Source organism: Polistes canadensis, unplaced genomic scaffold (genome assembly GCF_001313835.1).
Source record: "Polistes canadensis isolate GaletaPanama2010 unplaced genomic scaffold, ASM131383v1 scaffold_348, whole genome shotgun sequence".
Lineage (NCBI taxonomy): Eukaryota > Metazoa > Arthropoda > Insecta > Hymenoptera > Vespidae > Polistes > Polistes canadensis.
Genome location: NW_014569895.1, coordinates 94,160 through 115,420, shown reverse-complemented (window position 1 = coordinate 115,420; position 21,261 = coordinate 94,160). Strand labels below are relative to the sequence as shown.

General features: G+C 31.5%; 4 protein-coding genes across 6 annotated transcripts; 2 read left to right on the top strand and 2 right to left on the bottom strand.

Moving 5' to 3' along the window:
* Positions 1-228: 228 nt before the first annotated feature.
* LOC106791865 (pyruvate kinase-like) lies at positions 229-4,610 on the bottom strand. The gene is made up of 8 exons (XM_014757840.1): positions 4,472-4,610; positions 4,070-4,362; positions 3,738-3,915; positions 3,266-3,484; positions 3,032-3,207; positions 2,489-2,719; positions 1,619-1,841; positions 229-1,083 (listed from the first exon to the last, which is right to left on the bottom strand). Exons 1-8 carry the CDS (start codon positions 4,608-4,610, stop codon positions 866-868), a joined length of 1,677 nt encoding a protein of 558 aa, XP_014613326.1. The 3' UTR covers positions 229-865.
* A 248-nt stretch (positions 4,611-4,858) lies between these two features.
* On the bottom strand, positions 4,859-11,986 carry LOC106791883 (pyruvate kinase-like). 2 transcript variants are annotated; one of them, XM_014757869.1, is made up of 8 exons: positions 11,872-11,986; positions 9,220-9,255; positions 7,410-7,754; positions 7,014-7,200; positions 6,412-6,933; positions 5,987-6,325; positions 5,704-5,860; positions 4,859-5,264 (listed from the first exon to the last, which is right to left on the bottom strand). In XM_014757869.1, exons 2-8 carry the CDS (start codon positions 9,244-9,246, stop codon positions 5,252-5,254), a joined length of 1,590 nt encoding a protein of 529 aa, XP_014613355.1. In that variant the 5' UTR covers positions 9,247-9,255; positions 11,872-11,986; the 3' UTR covers positions 4,859-5,251. The 2 variants fall into 2 exon arrangements, with proteins under 2 accessions (XP_014613355.1, XP_014613354.1); XM_014757868.1 differs by lacking the exon at positions 9,220-9,255 and having other exon boundaries at positions 11,872-11,977.
* A 378-nt stretch (positions 11,987-12,364) lies between these two features.
* LOC106791881 (protein SMG5) lies at positions 12,365-17,185 on the top strand. Its single transcript, XM_014757865.1, has 8 exons — positions 12,365-12,817; positions 13,203-13,425; positions 13,550-13,714; positions 13,853-14,121; positions 14,201-14,381; positions 14,471-16,280; positions 16,389-16,724; positions 16,794-17,185. The coding sequence occupies exons 1-8, from the start codon at positions 12,741-12,743 to the stop codon at positions 16,859-16,861; spliced, it is 3,129 nt and encodes a 1,042-aa protein (XP_014613351.1). The 5' UTR covers positions 12,365-12,740; the 3' UTR covers positions 16,862-17,185.
* An 897-nt stretch (positions 17,186-18,082) lies between these two features.
* Positions 18,083-20,795, top strand: LOC106791882 (ubiquilin-1). 2 transcript variants are annotated; one of them, XM_014757866.1, is made up of 7 exons: positions 18,083-18,419; positions 18,549-18,747; positions 18,950-19,244; positions 19,337-19,996; positions 20,122-20,251; positions 20,324-20,456; positions 20,559-20,795. In XM_014757866.1, exons 1-7 carry the CDS (start codon positions 18,318-18,320, stop codon positions 20,633-20,635), a joined length of 1,596 nt encoding a protein of 531 aa, XP_014613352.1. In that variant the 5' UTR covers positions 18,083-18,317; the 3' UTR covers positions 20,636-20,795. The 2 variants fall into 2 exon arrangements, with proteins under 2 accessions (XP_014613352.1, XP_014613353.1); XM_014757867.1 differs by having other exon boundaries at positions 18,084-18,419; positions 18,956-19,244.
* The last annotated feature ends 466 nt before the right edge of the window (positions 20,796-21,261 follow it).

The following is a 21,261-nucleotide window of genomic DNA, read 5'->3' as shown; positions in this document are numbered from 1 at the left end:
ACGGACATCATATCGATCGATTCTAGAAAAGAGAGTACATATATGTACTTTCATACCTATATACATGCATGCATGTATCATGTGCAACGAACGATATAAATTCGTGTTCAATGAATGATTATTTTTATTTCAGTTGATATTCTAACTAACGCATTTTTGACCAGCTTATCGTACGGGAAAAAATCTGATACACAAAATTGAAAAGAACAAAAATTGTTAATACAAGAAATATAAGAAAACATTATGGAAAAATATAGTGGTACAATAATATATTTTAATAATTGCATAAATTGCTTGCATATACGAAATACGTGCGTGATCGGTCAATAAACGTGTGTTAATAAGAATATATTCATTTAGTATGTAAACACCTTAGATATTACGTTAAATAAGTCTAGTAATTGTACTCCTATTACTCCACGTAGTTTGATGTTCATCCGTGATGACGTGAAAAATCCACCTTGTGTCTCGATTGATGACCGACGACAAAAAGATACCGATAGCACTTTGAACGTATACCAGAAACCGACCTCCAACACGATCGGTTTTATCTACCTCGTATGAACTTTGTCCTTCGTTTTGCGAGGCGTATGTAGAACCTAATCAGTGACGAGATAACGGACATTGCTAGGTAGTACAACACGACATAACCATCTGTTCATTGGACGTTCACGGTTGTGTCAATGAAAGGACTTTCTCAATGTACATTTTCTTTTCTTTTTTCTTTTTCTTTTTTCTTTTCTTGATCTTTTATATTCTCTCTAGCGTTTATTTGCCTCAGGGTTGAAAAAGTAATACCGGTTAAAATAGATTAAACATTTTGTTTTGGTTGCTCATCTTCGAATACGATTTTTGCTATTCATAATTATTCAGCTTCCGTTGGATTAATCGGCATGGATTTATTAAGATCAGGTGAAACATAGACCAGACGTATAGAATTTGTAAATCCTGCACCATTTTGTTGGGACGGTCCAACTACCACTATCGCGTCGCCAACTTTGATGTAATTATTTTCTTTTAAATAATTCATGCCAGCTTTTACGCGTACGTTTATATCTTTCAGCCAATTGGTTAAAGGTGGTGCTGAAAAAATCATAATTTGTAAAACGTAAATAAAACGGAAAAAGAAAAAGGAAATTTTGTAATTTTTTATTTGTAATTAATGAATAATACGAAATTCATTGTAAGTAATATGACAATATAATTATTTGCTAAGAAAACAAAAAACAAAAAGACAGCTTAGACATTATTAAAGAATCATATGTCGTTTTAATTCCCTTAGAAAATAATTATGGAAAAGCTCATTAATGTCCCATACGTGAACAAACATACTCAACCACAAGCCCTTTCTTTGATCGCGCAAATGTACACCCCAGCCCACCTATCCAATTCTCGATAATATGTTGGCGTGTTGAAGAGAAAAACAAAAAGACGATTAAAACAACATAAACAATGGAACGTTTTAACTGTAACATTTACTTGATATTTTGATTTTTTTGGGGGTTTTTTTCTTGCCCTCCTCGTTTATAAATTAAATCGTTAAATCAGTTATTTTTGTTAAACAACAGGGGGGATCGATTGTAAAATAGAAAATTATACGTAATGTTAAATTACTCACCCTTGTAATGAACCGAATGTATGGCAAAATAAATTTGTAAAAATCGTGCAACGAAACCAAAACGTGTTACAGCGATGATAGGACATCTTGGTCGATATATCGAAAGCAACACGGCACTTCGTCCAGTTGTAGTCGTGATGATGATGGCAGCTGCATTACATTTCAAGGACGTCTGAATGGCGCCAATAGCAATCGAATGTGCTATGTCCAATGGTATCATTGTCTTCGTTATCAATCAAAAATAACAATACAATTAATCCATTTTATTAAATAACGTTAAATTCAATTATTATAATATTGTTAATAATTTCACAAGTATGTGGGATATGTCGATAAACACAATTATTAATTCTGCAATTAATTTCGTTCATTTATTTGAACTTCGTCAGGCAAATTTAATATTAATGTGTTTTTTAGACAATAATCTTGCACATTTACATTACATATCGACTTCACATATAAATGAGTGATAAATTAGTAAATTATTTATTAAATTTTAACGTGATGATTAAATTTCGCATTCATTCTTTCACTTTTGTTATTTTACGTTTTATACTATTAAAACAAATATATATAACACGTAAAGTATAACGACAATGAAAGAGAATGAATGCGCAATTAAATTGTCACGCTAAAATTAAACGAATAATTTACTAATTTATTACTTGTTTATCAATCCTTTTTTATAATATAATGCAAGATTATTAACAAAAAATACTTTAATATTAAGTTTGCTTAAAGAAGTTCAATTAAATAAACGAAACCTTGCAAAATGAATAATTGTGTTTATTAACATATTCACATACCTGCGAAATTATTAACTATATTAAATATTGAATCTATATGAATATTAGGTAATATTTAACTTGCCATATTACTAAAAGTATCGAAAATTTCTCTTTGCCATCGTGCACTTTCCGCTTCTCTGCATACGACATGAGCATCTTTAATTAACTCCAATGTATCCTTCAAGTTTAAATTTCCTGTAGCCAAGCAAATTGTATCCGCTCCGTCTAAGACCGCATTAGCTATTAATTCTTTATTAATTTTTGGTCTTTCCTTCAATTTAGGATGGAAAATTACAACGACAGGTTTTCCGACCTACAATAAATAAACAAAAACTGTCAAAAACTTTCTTCTTCCAAAGATACATATGCGCCGTTTATTTTGAAAGTGACGTAAGCCCAATCATAGCCATCAAAAACATATTATTTCCTAAATAATGTTAATTATGCTAATTGGGATGATAAATTTAATACCCTTAGAAACCCGAAAACATTATTCTACATCTATATTTTTAAATTCAATCCAACGCAAAACGTTCAATATCTTAATTCGAACTTCAATGGATTTATGCCACTTTCAAAATAGACGGCTCATATGACTTTAGTAATAATGATTATAATTATTAACCTTGTTACATTTAGCTATTACAGACTTTTGCGCGAGAAATAATTTCTCTTTTCCTATATCAAGAGCCACACCAATCCTTTCGAATATTATACCATCGGCTTCTTTTAATATTTCATCGAAATTTTGTAAACCTTGCCTCGAACAGATTTTCGCCATAACTCGCATCCAACTACTGTCTGTCAGTCGTACAATCGTTACAAATATCCAAATAAATGACTGAAATCAGTTACAAACCTGTTTTCTTTATTTCATTTTTTATCAAACAAATCATTTTACCGCTACGCGAATGATTGATAATAATAAAATCGCATTTGAGATTCGATGCGAGTTTAATATCTTCCTTATCTTTTTCCGAAACCATTGGAAAAGAAATAATACTGTCTAAAAGTTGAATTGTCTTTTCATTTCCGATAATGCCACCTTTTAAAACTTTACAGGTAACTCCGGTACTACCTGCATTAAAAATTATTCGTGTTATAACTCAATTTAGAATTGTAATTATTATTTTACATACGTTACTTGTAACGAATTCATTTCTTATGTATATATTATAGGGAAAGTGGGAAATACCGAGCCGTTTTTGGCAATGTATTTTAACTAAACTAGCTTACAAAAAAATGTATATAATTAAATTAAATATCGATTAATTAATAGAAACATCGCACCACTTTCAAAATAAACGGTCCATATTTTACTTTAAACTAACCGATACAAGTTACTTTTAATAATACGGTGCCACGATCGATTGAAATTCTGTCTCCTATCTGACAAACCCTTTTTAATTCTTGACACGAGACCCAAAAGCAGGAAGAAGTTCCCGCTCGTTGGATTCTATCATCCGTCAATAAACGTACAGCGTTACCTTCTACCAATACAGCATGATCCTGCACGAAAGTGCGAGTATCGTCGTATGAACAACCCCCTGTATAGGGGTTGTTCGTACATATGAACCATTGAATGGACTATTAGGAACCCTTAAACGGGTCGTTGATAACGAAAGATTTCATACAAAGTTAGCATTTTTAAATATTATTATACCATGGATAATGGATCACCACGAAAAATTCCGGTACGTATCTCAGGACCACTGAGATTGACCGCCACAGCAATGGGACAAATTCTGCGCTCGCAATTGTATAAAATATTTCCAGCCTCTCTGATGGATCTTATTGTAATAACATGCCATTTGTCTGTTTGATGAGAAAAGTTCAAACGAACTATATTTGCTCCGGCTTTACTGATTTCCGCAATTGCCGATGGATAGGAATTTGTAACACCTAATTTTTGTAATATTTTTTTACAGAGAAACAATATCAATAAAAATAGGATTCCTAATTGTATGGATCAATAACGTTGATAAAAGCTTCGTTGAATTGATATTAGTCTAATTATAATAATACATTGATTATAATAATTAGGATGATTAATTATAGGACCTACCCATTGTAACCATTACACCTGTAAGTTTAACAGATCTTGGGCTCGAATCAACATTTAATTGCATGCAATGATTTAATCGATTTTTTTCGTAAGCTGCATTTAATTGATTTTCGTGCGACACCTCATCATCGAATGGCATTTTCTACGGTAGCAAAATGAAATAAATAAATATTAATGTTCATTAAAATATAAACGAAATTTTTCTTTTTTTAATACTGCAATCAATAATTGGATTAATACGCACGCACCCATGGTATTTGATAATTGTTCGACATTTTATTATATCAGGAATGTTTTTTCTTTTTTTTTTTTCTTTCATTAATAATATTTCATTTGTGAGAGGATAAAATTTGATAGGATGAAACGAAATATATATATGTATATATATATTTATATTTATATCTCTTTATACGACAGATGTGGATACTTCAACAGCATTACAATAATACTGGGTCTATGTACTAATAAAATAGTATCGTTGTTCTACAACGATTTTACTACGATTTATTTATTAGAGGCGATATTATGCATAAAATCGCACACTATCAATTGTTAACAAGTAGAATGTCCTCCCTTCGATATGAAGTTTGTGTTCAAATATTTAATCCTTTTATTATTATTATTATTATTATTATTATTATTATTATTATTATTGTTTATTGTAAATGAGTGCTATGTTTGAAGGCTTACAAGACTCATTTATGATCGATCATTTTGCGCAATAGTAATTGTTGTGCAAAGTAATTAATCATGAACGAGACCCATTACGGAAGTTTCAGCTCAGTCCACGTTTCTAAAACAGAAATTAATTGTTATTGCAAAAAATAAAAGAACAATATTATTAGCAATAAAATAAAAACATAAATGGAGTCACGAAATTAATTATAATTCATTATGATAATAAAAAGTAGAAAAAATAATATAACTATAGTTGGATATTTCTATAAATTTGACATAATGCACAACATGCACATACACTGAAGCACAAACGATGTATTAATAGTTAATCATAAAAAGACTGCAAAATGAGTTAATCATGTAAATGCGACATATGTATCTTCTTTGAGTAATCTAATTATAAACAAATGCAATAAAATAAAGACATGGTGGTAGCCAAATTTTAATATGAATAAGCATGCATATAATTATATTAAAGATAAAGATAATCATCTTCGGAACTAGCAATGCTATAAGAACTGGAACAATGTTGTTCATAATCTGGATTAACGTACACTATACGAAGAGTATTTGTAAAGCCAGAGCCCTGTCGCCAACCAGTGATAACAACAACTGAATTTCCAGTTTGTATGAAACCACGACTTTTGCCAAATTTCAATCCATGTTGTACTCGTACATCGACATCTTTTAACCAATCGCCGAGTGGTGCATCTGTAAAAAAAAAAAAAAGAAAAAAGAAAAATAAATATTACAAAAACATGTGAAATTAATCGATTTGGCAAATTTTCGGACGACTCAATTAATTGTGAATTAAAAACATGAGAGAAACAAGCGAACCTTCGTAATAAAGAGGCAAAATGCCACGATAAAGATGTGCTTGTCTGGCTACTTGGTGGAATCTAGTTACTGCAATAATCGGACACCGTGGTCTGTATTTGGCAATAAGATGTGCTGAGCGACCAGAAGTAGTAATTACAATAATAGCACTGGCCAAGCATTTGATAGATGCTTCAACAGCAGCCACAGCAACTGCATGAGTAGCATCAATCGGTGGCAATACTTTGCTCGATAGATCACGGAAGATCTGAGTTTGCCAGAAAATTCCTTCAGCCTCTTTGCAAATATTGGCCATTGTGCGTACACATTCCAAAGGATAATCTCCTTTAGCAGTTTCACCTAAATGATTAATATTATAATTAATAAAACAATATTTCTTCGTTTGTAATAATATTTGACCTCTCTTTGAAGGCCAATTTCTATACCTGACAGCATAACGCAATCCGCTCCATCAAGAATGGCATTAGCTACATCTGTAGTTTCAGCTCTGGTAGCACGTGGCTTCTTTACCATAGATTCCAACATCTGAGTTGCACAGATCACAGGTTTACCAACCTTGTTACATCGGCTGATCATACACTTTTGCGCTAGGAACACTTTTTCCGGTGGAATTTCAATACCAAGATCACCACGAGCAACCATGATACCGTCCGATGCTTCGATAATCTCGTCAAGGTTTGTCATACCTTGATGATTCTCTATCTTAGAAATGATTTTGATATTTTTACCCTTTTCACCCAAGATCCCACGGATTTCGGTAAGGGCAGCAGCATTTCGGATGAATGACGCAAATATCATATCTACTTCTTGCTCAACACCGAACACAAGATCTGATTTATCTTTTTCAGAAACTGCTGGCAAATCTACTGGGACACCTGGTAGATTAACACCCTTTCGAGAACCTAACATACCACCATTCTCAACAGTTGTAGTTATTGCGTTTGGACCTGTAGTTGTAGAAAAAAATGTAAACGTTTTACAAATATGAATAATGCTAAGATTTATCCAAAGAACAATTATTACTCACCGACAGCAGAAACGATAAGAGATATCAAACCATCGTCAACGAATACACGATTACCGACCTTCAATACTTTCGAAATATTCTCATAATCGACGAAAACTGTATCAGCATTACCTTTCTCCATATAAACTTTGTCGGTAGACAATTTAAAAGTTTGTCCTTTCTTTAATTCCACTTCAGCAGAACCACCCTGTTAAGAACATCATATCTTTATTAACATCGATGTTTATTATCAATTCTTTACCAATAAATCATAAATGCAATCGCACTATCATCGATAAATGAATTGTAAAAGTATTAAGAAGAAAGGAATTAACGATATCTAGTTAATTTATAGCTACTATAAATAATATTGAAGATATGTTGTTTATAGATAAACAAACTGAATGTAAAACTTACACCTTCCAGAAGTCCGGTACGAATTTCTGGTCCCTTGGTGTCAAGGGCAATGGCCACAGGTACATTGATGCCAACGCGTGCTGACAAATTTTTCTGTGCTTCTCTGACATTTTTAATGGTCTCAGCATGATACTCGTGAGATCCATGAGAAAAGTTCATTCTAGCGATATTCATGCCAGTCTCAATCATCTTCTCCAAAGTTTCAACAGACCTTGAGGCAGGTCCAATTGTGCAGATAATACCAGATAGTCGAACGGAAGACGCATGACTGTCTATGTCAAGAGCGCACAAATGATCCAGTTGACTTTGAGCATAGAGTGCTTTATCGTTCTGCTTTCCAGCCATCTGAAAAATAGTTTCAATAATTATTAAATGTTCTATAATGTATACATTTCTATTCATTGAGTAGACTACACTGACAATGAATGTTAAAAGCATTTTTTTTTTACATTTGGAACAGCATGTAATAACTGTCGACGATGTTCTTCGTTGAAATAAAAAAAATGAAGAAACGAAATAATAATTATTAAAATAATATTAATAAAGAAATATAAAAATCGAAAAAATAGAAAAAAAAAGAAATAATACATTTTTTAATTGAAAAAAATATTTCTTTAACAGAACGCAAACGTAACAACTAGTTTGAAAAGAAAAACGTTCTATTATCTAATTACTACTAATGAAATTCACATGCACTAATAAAGTATACCAATAGCATGCATTCTCGGAAATATAAATACACATAGAAACGGAGAAAAGAAAAAAATAGAAATTTTAAAACGAACTAAATGTATTCACAAAAACATATGTATAAGTAATATATACATCGTATAAGCTATAATAATTGAAAGCTTATATAACACATAGATCGCTTAAGAAACGAAATATATAAAAATAATTAAACAAGAAAAACATTTCAAACGGTAATCTATTATTGTTAAATTTTTAAGTAACATAGAAATTCAAATGAAAACAACATAATTTACGTAATTTAACTCTTCCTTTAAAGATATCAATTGCTAACAATTTGATCGTCGTTTTTTTTTGGAACAAAAAATCCAAAATAATTATCCATAATTAATAATATATAATATTAAAATAAATGAGAAAGAAATCGATCTAACTCTATCGTAAAAAAAACTATTTCGTATTTCCTATAGATAATAGTCCAATTTAGATAACGTGAACTATATGTTAAAAGTTTATCAAAAAAGAAATTCTCTGCTTTCCTTTTTCTTTTACTCTCTCTCTCTCTTCCTCTCTCTCTCTCTTGGAATAATAAAAATCTCTTTCATTATCATTCTTACATTAAGGAAACATAACCGAAGATTATTTATTTACTGTCCACGCTTTTAAAATGAAAATCTTGGTAAATTAAATTAGTATTATGCATAATTTGACATAAATAATGTAACTAAATAAAACTTTTACAAGAAAAAGGGGGGGAGGAGGAAGCGAAACTACTAAAAAAAAAAAAAGAAAAAAAGAGGACAGAAACGTGACAAGAAAACAGGCGTTACTAGCAACCCAAATAAGGGTCGTGCATAACAAAGGCCTTTTACTACGTATATACAAACGAGCAAATTTGTATCGAACGACGAATACTCATTTTTCAAAGCATGCCGTAACGAAAATTAACAAAAAATATAAGATAAAAAATAAGATAAAAAATGAAGAAGAAAATTCAAAAGAGGCAGCAAAAGGAGAAAACAAAATAAGAAGAATAAAAAAATCCAAAATGTCAATCCAATCAATTATTGATCGATAAACAATACGTAATATGATGATTTGTAAATATCCAGATCAGTACCTTATCATCGACGGTAACCCAGACCATTCTAGCAGGCTGCGCAAATAAAGGTAAAATTGGAATTAGTATAGCGAATGGATTTTCACAATAACAACGCTGCAAACTACTGATCGATTTTATCGGAAATCGTGAAAATCGTGTTGTAACTCGTGTTGTAACTCGTCTTACTAACCATCGCCTTTTAATGACTAATTTTAAACTAGCGACAATAGGCTCGTACAAGAATGATGACGATGATGATAATAATAATGACGAAAAGTCGACCGTGAAAGAGAAAGATGTGATAGTCGTTTGAAAATAGAAAACTCGTCGTGTGGTCATCGACGATGATGACGATAACAATGACAACAATGACCGAAAAGTGGGAGAAAAAAATGAAGTAGACATTTTAAAAGACGACATTACTTGTTACGTATTGAATTCAATTTCTGTAGAATACATATATGTATTTATGTATATATATATATAAGTAGAATACCAAATGCTCTAGCTGTGACTAGACAAAGTGAGACAAAAAGAGAGTCTGTGTTACTTGAAGTTACAAACGACGTAGTCCTCTTCCTCTTCCTTTTCCTCTTCTTCTTCTTCTTCCTCTTCTCCTAGTTATTCGTTCTCAAAATAAAATCTAACGTTGCTACCAACGAAAATCACTAATACGCGAACTTCAATGTAAAGGTAGAGTACTATTTAAAATCGAGAAAACGAAAAGGGAATTTGATTGTACAGAAAAATAATTAATTTTATTGATCAAATTCGATTATCAATTTTTCATTCTTATGAATAAGAAGTGTGTTGCTAAATTTTAAATTAATTTTCGGTCATTGCGCGTGTCCAAAAATTTGTTACTTTTGCTCAAATTTCTGCAATCTAACATGGTCTTTGGGAAAACGTAAGAGACTTTAAGAAATCCTGATTTAGACAAAATTAATGGTTTCCTGAGTTATGTTAATAGTTCATTTTGTTTGTAATATTTTCTATAAATAATTTCTTATGTGTGTTTCTAATACTGATTAATTTTTGTCTTTTGATTTCGCATCGTATGATGATTACTCATGTGACCCATTTTTTTATCGAAAAGAAAAATGAGATAAAAATTTACTGAGTACACAAGTACCATGACGATTATGTTATAACGATATATATCTAATATATTCCAAGGTTAATCAATTGAAAAGAAAGCGCGCTCTTTATGCAATCACATGTCTACTACGCAGGTCATTAAACGATAACCGTAGTCTTAATAAAAATCAAATTGCAGAACGTAACTAATGATTAATTTTTTATTATCAAGTTTCAATGATTTAAAAAAAAAAAGCATGCTAATTTAACGAGATAAACAACCTAAAAGATCTAAATGGTTTTCGCCATTTTGCGAAAGAAATCCTCTTCAAAAAATAATTAAATAAATAAAATAAATGAATAATACTAGTAATAATAAGTTCTAACTTACATAATTATATTCTCTCGCAAATAAACGAACAGTACGAACACGTACAACGTGCGAGATCTTCGTCGAGACATTGATCGATCGTTAATATACGTTAATGACCGAAGAAAATGAAAAGGATAAAAACACGAAACCATTGCGTGAACAATTCGTGTCATTGATCGCATTGATTTTTTATCGCAATTAATTTTCGATCGGAATTGAAGTTCACTTTTAGAATAAAAGAATTAGATATAAAGTGGCCATCAGGATTTAAAAGGGTGGAAAAAATAATATACGAATCGTTAGACCAAAGAGAAATAATTGAACTCGTTTGGGAAGCTGCAGCTCGAAATATTACATAATATCTTTAAACGTCACATCGCTAGACTCGACGTAACCTTGATTTTTAGCTTACAACTTGATAAAATCTTAACGAAGATGTTTCTAACAATAATAATTATCTATTAATATAGATTTATATCAATTAAATTCGCTCATTCTGTTTATCATTATTACTAATAAACTTGAAATTAATCTAAATTATCTTAAACGACCTCAATTCTTTATTATATTCTTTAACGAATCAAAAATCAAATACTTTATCGTATTAATAGTTTATTGCTATATTTCTAATATTGTTTGCATTAAGTTGAAACAAATAAGATTCAATCGTAGACCGCAATAAACGACGAAAAGGACACATCAAGGTTGACAAAAAGATATATATATACACATAATTTCACCATATAACCACTCCTTTGTTGATTAAATACATTCTAAGACGTTTTATTAATCAAATTAGCCAGTAAGCATAGATCGGCATACTTTTTATTCGATCGTCTGTAAAAATAATCAAGGTCATGACCTCTACGGATAGTAACATCCGAAATAATGCCGGATATTTGTTTCTAGGGAAAAGGTTCTCGTTTAAAGTTAAAAGAATAAAATAGTACTTCAAAAATTTCCCTCAAAGTTCTTCTCACGCTTGTCCTCGTTATAAGGCACGTTGGCGGCCTAATCGATTGTACATGATATCTCAAAACCGAAAGAAAATTGTAAGATAAATATAATCGGAGTACGTAGAATATAAATAAGGAAGAAGAATGATAAAGAAAAGTTTCGAAGAAATAATTCATTTGTTCGTAAGTTAAATATAGCGATAACGTTACAGATAAATTGTTTATCCGATTCGAAATAATAAGTGGATATTTTATTTCAATTACCTTGTTATATACTTTGTTGAAGAAGAAGAAAAAAACAAAGTCGTAGAAATTTGAGAGATCAAAATGAACCGTACGTAGACCACAGGATGTCAATTTAAGACTTGTCGAGAGTTTCGCATGAGGGATGCATTAAACATATCTATTCTGTGGCAGCGCCTTAAGCGGAAATACCTACGAGTTAAGTCGTCCAATCAAATGCACTCTTCAATTCAATTGAAATACAAAAACAATAAAATGGTAAAATATTCGTAAATAACCAGATATTAAATAATATCAATTTTTCGAAATACATAAACTATGTACCATTTTTAGATTGTTTCTTCTCTTTTTAATGATCGAGTCACTTCTCTACTAAACCTTCCCACATTTATTTTTTAACTTTATTATAAAATCCCCAGCATTTCTCCGCCTTCAAATTTTAAGAATTGAAAATCGCCGCTAATATGAAAAAATCCCCACCTCTGGCAATACAAGTACGAGATAAGCAAATATAAAAACAAATAAGTAATGTAGATATTGAAATGTATTGAAAATACTATTGATATTAGCGCCAGCACGTGGCATAGGATTCTACTAGTGTATAAATCAGAAATTCAGCTTATTCGCTAGCGTCGGTAGGAAGTTTTTCAGTTAGAAAACTGTACGATCTCTAAATATCCCTTCATCAGAATTTTTATTTGGAAAACGCGGGGTGCTAGGAGAAATTGGCTGTTGGGTAGTTTGGTGATTTTAGGAAGAAGCTTTTCCAAGCTAAAAGAACGGGCGAATGTCGAATTTTCTTATCGTCATTTGGAGGTACGCGGGTCATGAGACCGCAGGAAAATGAATAATGACGAATCATTCGGAAAGTAAAATATGATTCGATCACGATGAGGAAGGCATTCAATAATACCACTGCGGATTCTCGAACATCTGATTGCGTCGACTTTACACGCCGTTTGTACAAGTAAAATGCAATTATTATTTTTTATTTTTTTTATTGAAAAAATTACTTTTTCTATATTTTTTTTTCGAGATAATATCTTAGTTATCATCGAAGTGTTTTTTCTAACCTATCAAACACATCTCAATTTTAATTGCCATGCTGTTTCACTGTGGTCGTTTAATGTTATATTTTTATTTTACCTCTCACGCGTTTAATCTGAAATAAAATGATTTATTCTTATTATTCTCATATTTATGCAATAATGAATATTATTTCACGATCATTATTCCTTTAAATAAAACTATATTGTGCTATTTTCTCCGTATCATGCTTATCGCTTTGGTTTTAGATGCAATGAAATCAGATTTATATAACTTGTATTTACCAGAAGATATATCTATTACAGAAATATAACAGACGTTATTAAGAGGTTGGATGATCAAAGAAGTCGAGCATTAACAGTAGTAGATATATTTCTACCTTCCAGCGAAGTACTACGAGTCAAATTAAAAGATTATTGCGAAAGATTAATTTTTAAAGATCCTGTTGGTCATGGACGTAAAACTGAAGAATTATTGTGGAGAAAGGGATTCTATGATATCGTATATGCAGCCAAAAAATTACGAAAGGTAATCAAAGTCTTACAATTTTCTTTTAACGTGTTACACGTTATGCCAGTCTCTATGCCGATGCTTGGTGCTTAATATGTTAAATATAGATAATCAAAACAATGAATTATATGTTTTATCGTAGAACAATGCCTGGACGGATGCAGAGAAAGCTTTACTATTGATTCATTTGGCAGTTGGCACAGGATTTTATCATCACTTGATACTAAGATTACAACAGGAATATGGTTTAGACTTAGTTGGTGTCATTGATTTTGCATTCAATCACAATGAAACTGGAACATTACCTGTAAGCCTTTTATTTTAATGATAAATCATTAATTCCTTGCGCTATAACAATGCGCTGGACTTGTGATATGCTTTACAGCCTAAAAATATGAGAAACTAAATATTAATTTTCTTTTTTTCTTTTATATACATATTATAGACAAAAAATAAAAGCAACCAATCTAAAGTTCATACGGAAGAAGTAAAACAATGCATTATGAGACTTGTCCACAGAAGTCTTATATGTCTCGGCGATTTGACTAGATACCAATTGGAAATAGATCCTAACTGGGATCCTATGATAGCAAACAGATATTACAAAATGGCAATATGCATTGATCCAAATATTGGAATAGCACACAATCAACTTGGTACAGTAGCAGGCAATAAAAATTATGGACTCGATGGGGTATATCATTATATGAGATGGTAAGTATAATTCATATGATATTATTTTACTTAAGGTAGCTATAAATGCCTGATAAGTCTCATAAATAGTACTTTACAGTGTTCTATGTTCTGAGCCTTTTGAAGGAGCAGAAGGAAATTTGAAGAGAATCATTATTACTCATTCAACTTGTTCCGATGACAAATGTTCGGTACAACATTGTATATCAAGATTACTATCTCTGTTACAATTATGGGATTGTGAAATTCCAAATTCTGATCGTGTAAATCAAGAAGGCCAGGTAGATTTTCAATGGAATTTATTTATTCATAATCTGTATAATGTTTTAGATAAAATGCTATCTATTAATAGGATCTTATTTTTTTTTAGGATCTTTTAAATGACATTGAAGTATGTTTAAGCATGGAACAAATTGATTCAAATAATCCGAAAGATATTAAAAATGAGGACAACATTGAAAATTATCTTCAATCGTGCAGGAATGAAAATGCATCTTATTTAACGGATGAGATAATGTTTAAAATAGTTGCCATCTGCCTAATGTCAATTTCTAAATTAAAAAGTAAAGAATCCAGCGAAGTACATGGAGTCATTGCTATAATATTGGCAATATTATCACAATTAGTACAATTTGCAATAACACGAATACAAAAGTCATTGATAGACGTGCCATTGGTTTTAACTGAAGTAGTAAATAATAAGCCCTGCTCAACGGAAGATAGTAATAAGAACGAAATGATTAATGATACAAAAGTAACTGGAGAATACGAAAAAGAAGCAAAGAAAGAACAGATTGGAAATGTTCTATGTAAAAGTAAAGAACTTAATAATCTAAATAATATCGATAAAAATTGTAATAACATGAAGGAAAAGTCTGAATGTAATGGAAATATTTATCAAAGTACAAAAAAGACATCGGACAAAACGAAAAGTTTACTTACAAAACTTCGACGACGAAAGAGAAGAAATAGTTCAGATTCCGAGGAAAGTGATATAAATCATATGAATGTAGGATCGTCCAGCGATGAAGGAAACTCTGATATTTCTGAAACAGAAGATGATGTCCTCAGTGAAGAAAATATATTGTCCGATGATGCTTTATCTGAAGACATATCTGATGAAGAAGGTATTTCTAAAGAAGCAAAACTAGTAGAAACTGTTAATATTAAATCAAACGAACAGTTAAATGGTAACAATAATATCGATAACAATACAACAAATCACAAAGAAGTTATATCTTTACAAAATGGAAAAGATATCCACTTGCAAAATGGTGAAAGTTTTAAAAATGATGAGCAAACAAATGTAAACGCGATGAATGATAAAGAATCGCTAGAAAATTCCAAAAGTACTACAACCATAACAACAAATATTGATTCCAGCAGCACATTGGACGAAAGCAGTGAATCTACAAATACTTTAATATATGTGGCACAATTGAAAAAGCGTGATTTGAAGCCAAATGACAGTTTAAAAATTTTAGAGTGCCAAGGAATACTTTCGTCGATAAAAATTTGTTGCGATTGGTTAAGAAGTAACCACGATATCATAAGACAATGTGCACGAAGTTCAAAAATTTTACTTAAACGAATAACGATATTATTAAATTTATTAAATTTTAATACCGAAGTTATCTTGAGAGAATGGGATAAAAAGATTATTTTTATTTCAAGTAATGAGGATTTGCAAAATCTTGTTAAACTCGTGCCACTCCCGGAAGATTTAGATTTGAGGGGCGTTAACATATTGGAGGATGCTCAAAAAAGTTTAGATTGGAAGATATTACACAAGTGTAATATGAACAAACAAATGGAGTTACTGCTAAGGGCGTTAAAAATGATCGAATTTGGGCATTATCTTAGTTCTATTAAAGATTCTGGGATTAAATATGACCACGATAACAAATTGTTTATAACAGCCAGTCCAAATGTTTCTAGTGCAATAAAAGGTGATAATTTAGAGAACAAAGACTTAGAAGCTAATCATTCAAGAGGAAAATTAATGAGACACATGGGACGACTTTGGTTAAAAGCTGAAGTCAGAGCTTTGGAGACTCGTTTACGATCGAGATTGATGTCACCTTATTTGGTACCTGATCACGAAGCTTTAGCTAAACATACTCCAGCTCTTAAACGTTTGGTATACGCAAAGAAATTTATTGTGGTCATTCCTACCGTTGGTAAAAACAGTTTGATATATTTTTTAATCAAATGCACAATATATTTTCTAAAATATTATTGAACATTACGATAATCTATATATTTAAACAAAAAATCTGAATTTATAGTGGTCTCTGCTTTGGATGAAGTCAAACGAACAAGTGGTCGTGCCAGAGAGGCAACCCGCTGGTTAGAAACACAGCTGAGAAAAGGATCAAGGTTTTTACGAGCACAAAGACCAAACGAACGACAAGCACTTCCTTTGATTAAAGGCCCAAGACCGAAGGATAAAGAAGCCTGGTTATTTTTTCAAATTATAGAATGCTGCCATTATCTTACTCAACAAACCAAAGTTGGATTAACAAATGACACAGAAGCTCCGGTTGTAACACTTCTTACAGGTTTTAGTCCAGATGAAAAAAGAAATTTTACTTTTAGTCCCGATGGATTGGCAAAGAGTGCAGGTAATTTAGATTTTCTGTGATATTTATACATTTATTACGTATTATTATTAACATTGTTTTCCCAATTAGGTGTTAATATCGAGCATATAGAATCATTTCATACAAAGTGGAAAGCATCTAGCAAAAGTCATGGTTGAGCGTAATCAATGCTCGTGCAATGTCTATTATCTGTTGCTATCTTGAATCGAAGAGATAACAAACGATACGTCCGTCTAAAAGAGAGCTGCCCAAGTTCTGCTCGGGCGAATACGATGAGAAAAGAGGGGTTGGAAACCCGTGAAACGAAAACATTGATTCTTCTACAATTAAATAAGTGGAAATGATAATCTTATTCCACGAAAAACAATTCTAAATACAAAAGAACCTTTTCTTTCTAACCGTTCACATTGTTTTATTCTCTCTTTCTCTTTTTTTTTTCTGAGTTGAAGATTGTATTTTTAAAGTAAATGTTTTTTTGAATATCAACAAGACTATATATTACATTTTATTTATCGCATCCGTTCAATTTTTAATCCTTAATGTTGGGAGTAACAAAATGTCTCTATGGATGATATTAAAATTATAAATTACTTTGACCAGGGAAAGAAATATTTTTAAACTATGAATCATCCAAAATTATAAAAAAATGCTTTATATGCAACATCATTGATGATTTCATTTAGGTGCACGAATTATTATTATACACGTATACTATATACAAAATAAAATACCACTAAGAAAGTTCCACGTGGTAATAGAAAAGCAAAATCGGACAAAAATATCCAATTGGTAACAACTAAAATGTATCAATTCAAATTGATTATATTGTTACCTATGATGATGTTGCAAAATGAATAGTTTTATATAAATATATATATATAAACATAGTTATCTATCAATAATAGTACCTCCAATCGTTTCTGTTATTGCTTCTGCATATTGAAAGTGTAACAATTTTTGTTCATTATTTATTTTACATCCACGTTTACGTATGAATAAGCAAAGGCAAGAGAGGAGGGACCCCACCTTATATTCAATTTTTTCAAGCATACGCGTGGATTGATAAAAGTAGTACTTTTACGTTGTAATAGTGGCAACGTAACATAACCTATAAGTTTGCAGAATCGAGTATTTTTTCGATATAAAAGGTAGTCGTTAACGATTCGATCGTTAAAAAATTTAAAAGTATAGAAATATTCGTGGGAAAAAAAACTCAAATATACTTAATATCGAGACAGGATAAATCGATAAGATCGAATGATATATCGTTAGATATGAAAAATATATATTATATATTAAATTAATATTCTTAAAATATTTTTGTTGGGACGTGTGCGTATATTGTAGTTTCCTCGTTTCACGCGCGTGTATTACCTCTGGGTAAAATAGTAGATCAAGTTTGCCCTTCTATGTAGACTTTCTAGTTCTTTGGAATAACTTGTTAGGAAAAATTTCGGAGTAGTTTGTTCGAAAATTGTGAAAAAATCAAAGGTGCGATTTGAGGTGGCGTGGAAGAGAAGTCCTCGGTTGTGGAAAAGTTTCGACGCTTTCAATTCTATCCCCTCGGAAATTCTCAATTGCGCACGAAAGTAACGAGTCATCTAGCAAATCAAGATGGCAGAAGGGCAAGAGAATCGGAAGAAGATTACTATTAACGTTAAAACGCCGAAAGAAAAACAGAGCGTTCAAATAGAGGAAGATGCAACGATTAAAGATGTAAGTGTCAGAACAGAAATGGTTGTGCTATTCGTACTTGTGCAACCTTAGATCGTTCGATGAAACTTCAGCTGTCACATTCGTCCGCGGGTTAGTTTTAATTAATTACTTTTTCCTCTAATCAAACAGTTTAAAGTAGCGGTCTCGAAGAAGTTTAACGCCCAGGTTGAACAATTGTGTTTGATATTCTCGGGGAAGATTATGAAAGATCATGAAACACTTGCTACACATAATGTCAAGGATGGTCTTACCGTACATTTGGTTATCAAAGCACCTCGCACTCCGACCAATCAAACTCAAGATTCTGTGCCCTCTCAGAGACCACAAGGTTTATATTATTTATATTAACAAGGAATTCATTTACAAATTCTTATTGCTGATTATTTTTGTTGCATTTGATAAAAAATAATTGAATTTATAGTTGGTAGAAGGAAAAATTCAAGTTTGTTACATTTTTAACATGACTCTGTGTCATGCTATTTTATCATATTAAACAATATGATGAAACACTTACTATTTTCTATTTCAAGTTACAGCTGATATAAGTGCCAGTCCTTTCGGTCTTGGTAGCTTAGGTGGACTCATGGGGTTAGAGTCCCTTGGATTAGGTTCCGCTAATTTTATAGATTTACAGCAACGTTTGCAACGCGAATTGTTGTCCAATCCGGAAACTATGCGTCAAGTTCTTGATAATCCTTTGGTGCAGAGTTTTATGAATGATCCAGAGAATATGCGCAATTTGGTTACAACTAATCCCCAAATGCAGGAACTTATGCAAAGTAATCCAGAAATTAGTCATATGCTGAATAATCCAGAACTTTTAAGGTATGTGTATTGGATACGGTAGATATGGTATTCTATAAGTTATGTGTTAAAGATACAAACAATAGACTAACACACGGAATATATTTGTATAGACAAACAATGGAGTTAGCTCGCAATCCATCTATGTTACAAGAGTTGATGCGCTCACATGATCGTGCTCTATCTAATCTTGAGAGTATTCCTGGTGGATATAGTGCTTTGCGTCGCATGTACAGAGATATTCAAGAACCCATGCTCGCCGCTGCAGCAAATGAGCGTAATCCTTTCGCAGCATTGGTAGAAAATAGCAACAATCAAGATGGACAAACTAATCCACAGCAAGGCCAAGAAAATAGAGACCCATTACCCAATCCTTGGAGTCAAAATCAGAATGAATCTTCTACTCCAGGTCAACAGCAAGGTCAGGGTAGAGGTCTTTTAGATTCGCCTGGAATGCAAAGTCTTATAGCACAAATGATTGAGAATCCTCAATTAATGAGAAATATGTTAAATGCCCCATATACAAGATCCGTATTGGAAGCTATGGCAGCTGATCCAGCTATGGCCAATAGAGTGATAGCGGCAAATCCATTCCTTAGGTCGAATCCACAAATGCAAGAACAAATGCGCGCTATGATGCCTGCTTTTATACAACAAATGCAAAATCCACAAATGCAAAATGTTGTCTCTAATCCAGATGCTTTGGCTGCTATTATGCAAATTCAGCAGGGTATGGAACAATTAAGAACCGTTGCACCCGAACTCGTTGAAAAGTAAGTTATTAAATATACGTTTATTTATATTTTTTTGGGGGACAAATATTATATATATATTTATATAGGTTTTGTACGATTTTCGATGATTTTATAAAAATTTAACTATTCGTATAATTTTCTAGTTTTGGACTAACTGTACCTAGTGCACCAACAACTACAGGAACTCCAGCTACCACAAGCTCAACCCCTACGACAGGACGAACAACAGATTCAAATCAACAGGATGCATTCTCTCAATTTATGGCTCGCATGGTAAGTATATATCTTTTTAATAACCCATTCTATGTACATACTTATAGTTTATCGTTTATTCTAATATATTAGGTATCGGCAATGGCACTAAATCAAGGAGTAGAAGCTGAGGGACAACCTACACCACCACCAGAAGAACGTTACAGAGCACAATTAGAACAACTGACAGCTATGGGTTTTGTGAACAGAGATGCTAATTTACAAGGTATTCAATGTTCAATTGACGATAAAAAATAACTCGTTAATAAATGTTAATTAATAATATGTATTTTTCTTACATTGATATCTAACGAATTTGTTCTTATAGCATTGATTGCTACTTTTGGAGATATAAATGCTGCTGTTGAGAGATTACTGGCTAATGGACAAGTATCTATGAGCTAACCACCAATCTGCAATACTGTTATTCCATTACTATCTTTAATTATATCCTTATTTACCTCTTATGACTGGTATGAAGAAAGATACACGAGGTAACTGGCTATTGAAAATTATAAACTTCTAATCTGAATCTTGACAGAATACATACTACTGACACGTTTAATATGCATTTGTACTTTTAATCCGGATAGTACTTGCTCAGTTATTTTCCAATCAATTTTTACTAGACAAAGTATCAGCAGTTAAGTTAAAAAACATTTAAGATACGTTTCTTCGTAACGCCGAATCTCTTTAAGTTTTTCTTATTTCTTTTTTTTCTCCTTGTACTTTCGATGTGCTCTAAAAGTATGTATATCACTCCGTTGATATAATCTATTACACTTTTGAAAATCATTTCTGATGGTGTTTCTTAGAAACGATCAAACCTGCATGGAAAATAGATCGCTGCTGCTAATTGTCTTGCTTCGGGCTTTATCCATTACTCCATGATATTATATTCTCTAATCGGTTTTTCATAAATGTAATAATAATAATAATTATTATAACAATAATATTAATAATAATAATAATAATAATAATAATAATAATAATAATAATAATAATAATAAAAATAATAAAAATAATAATAA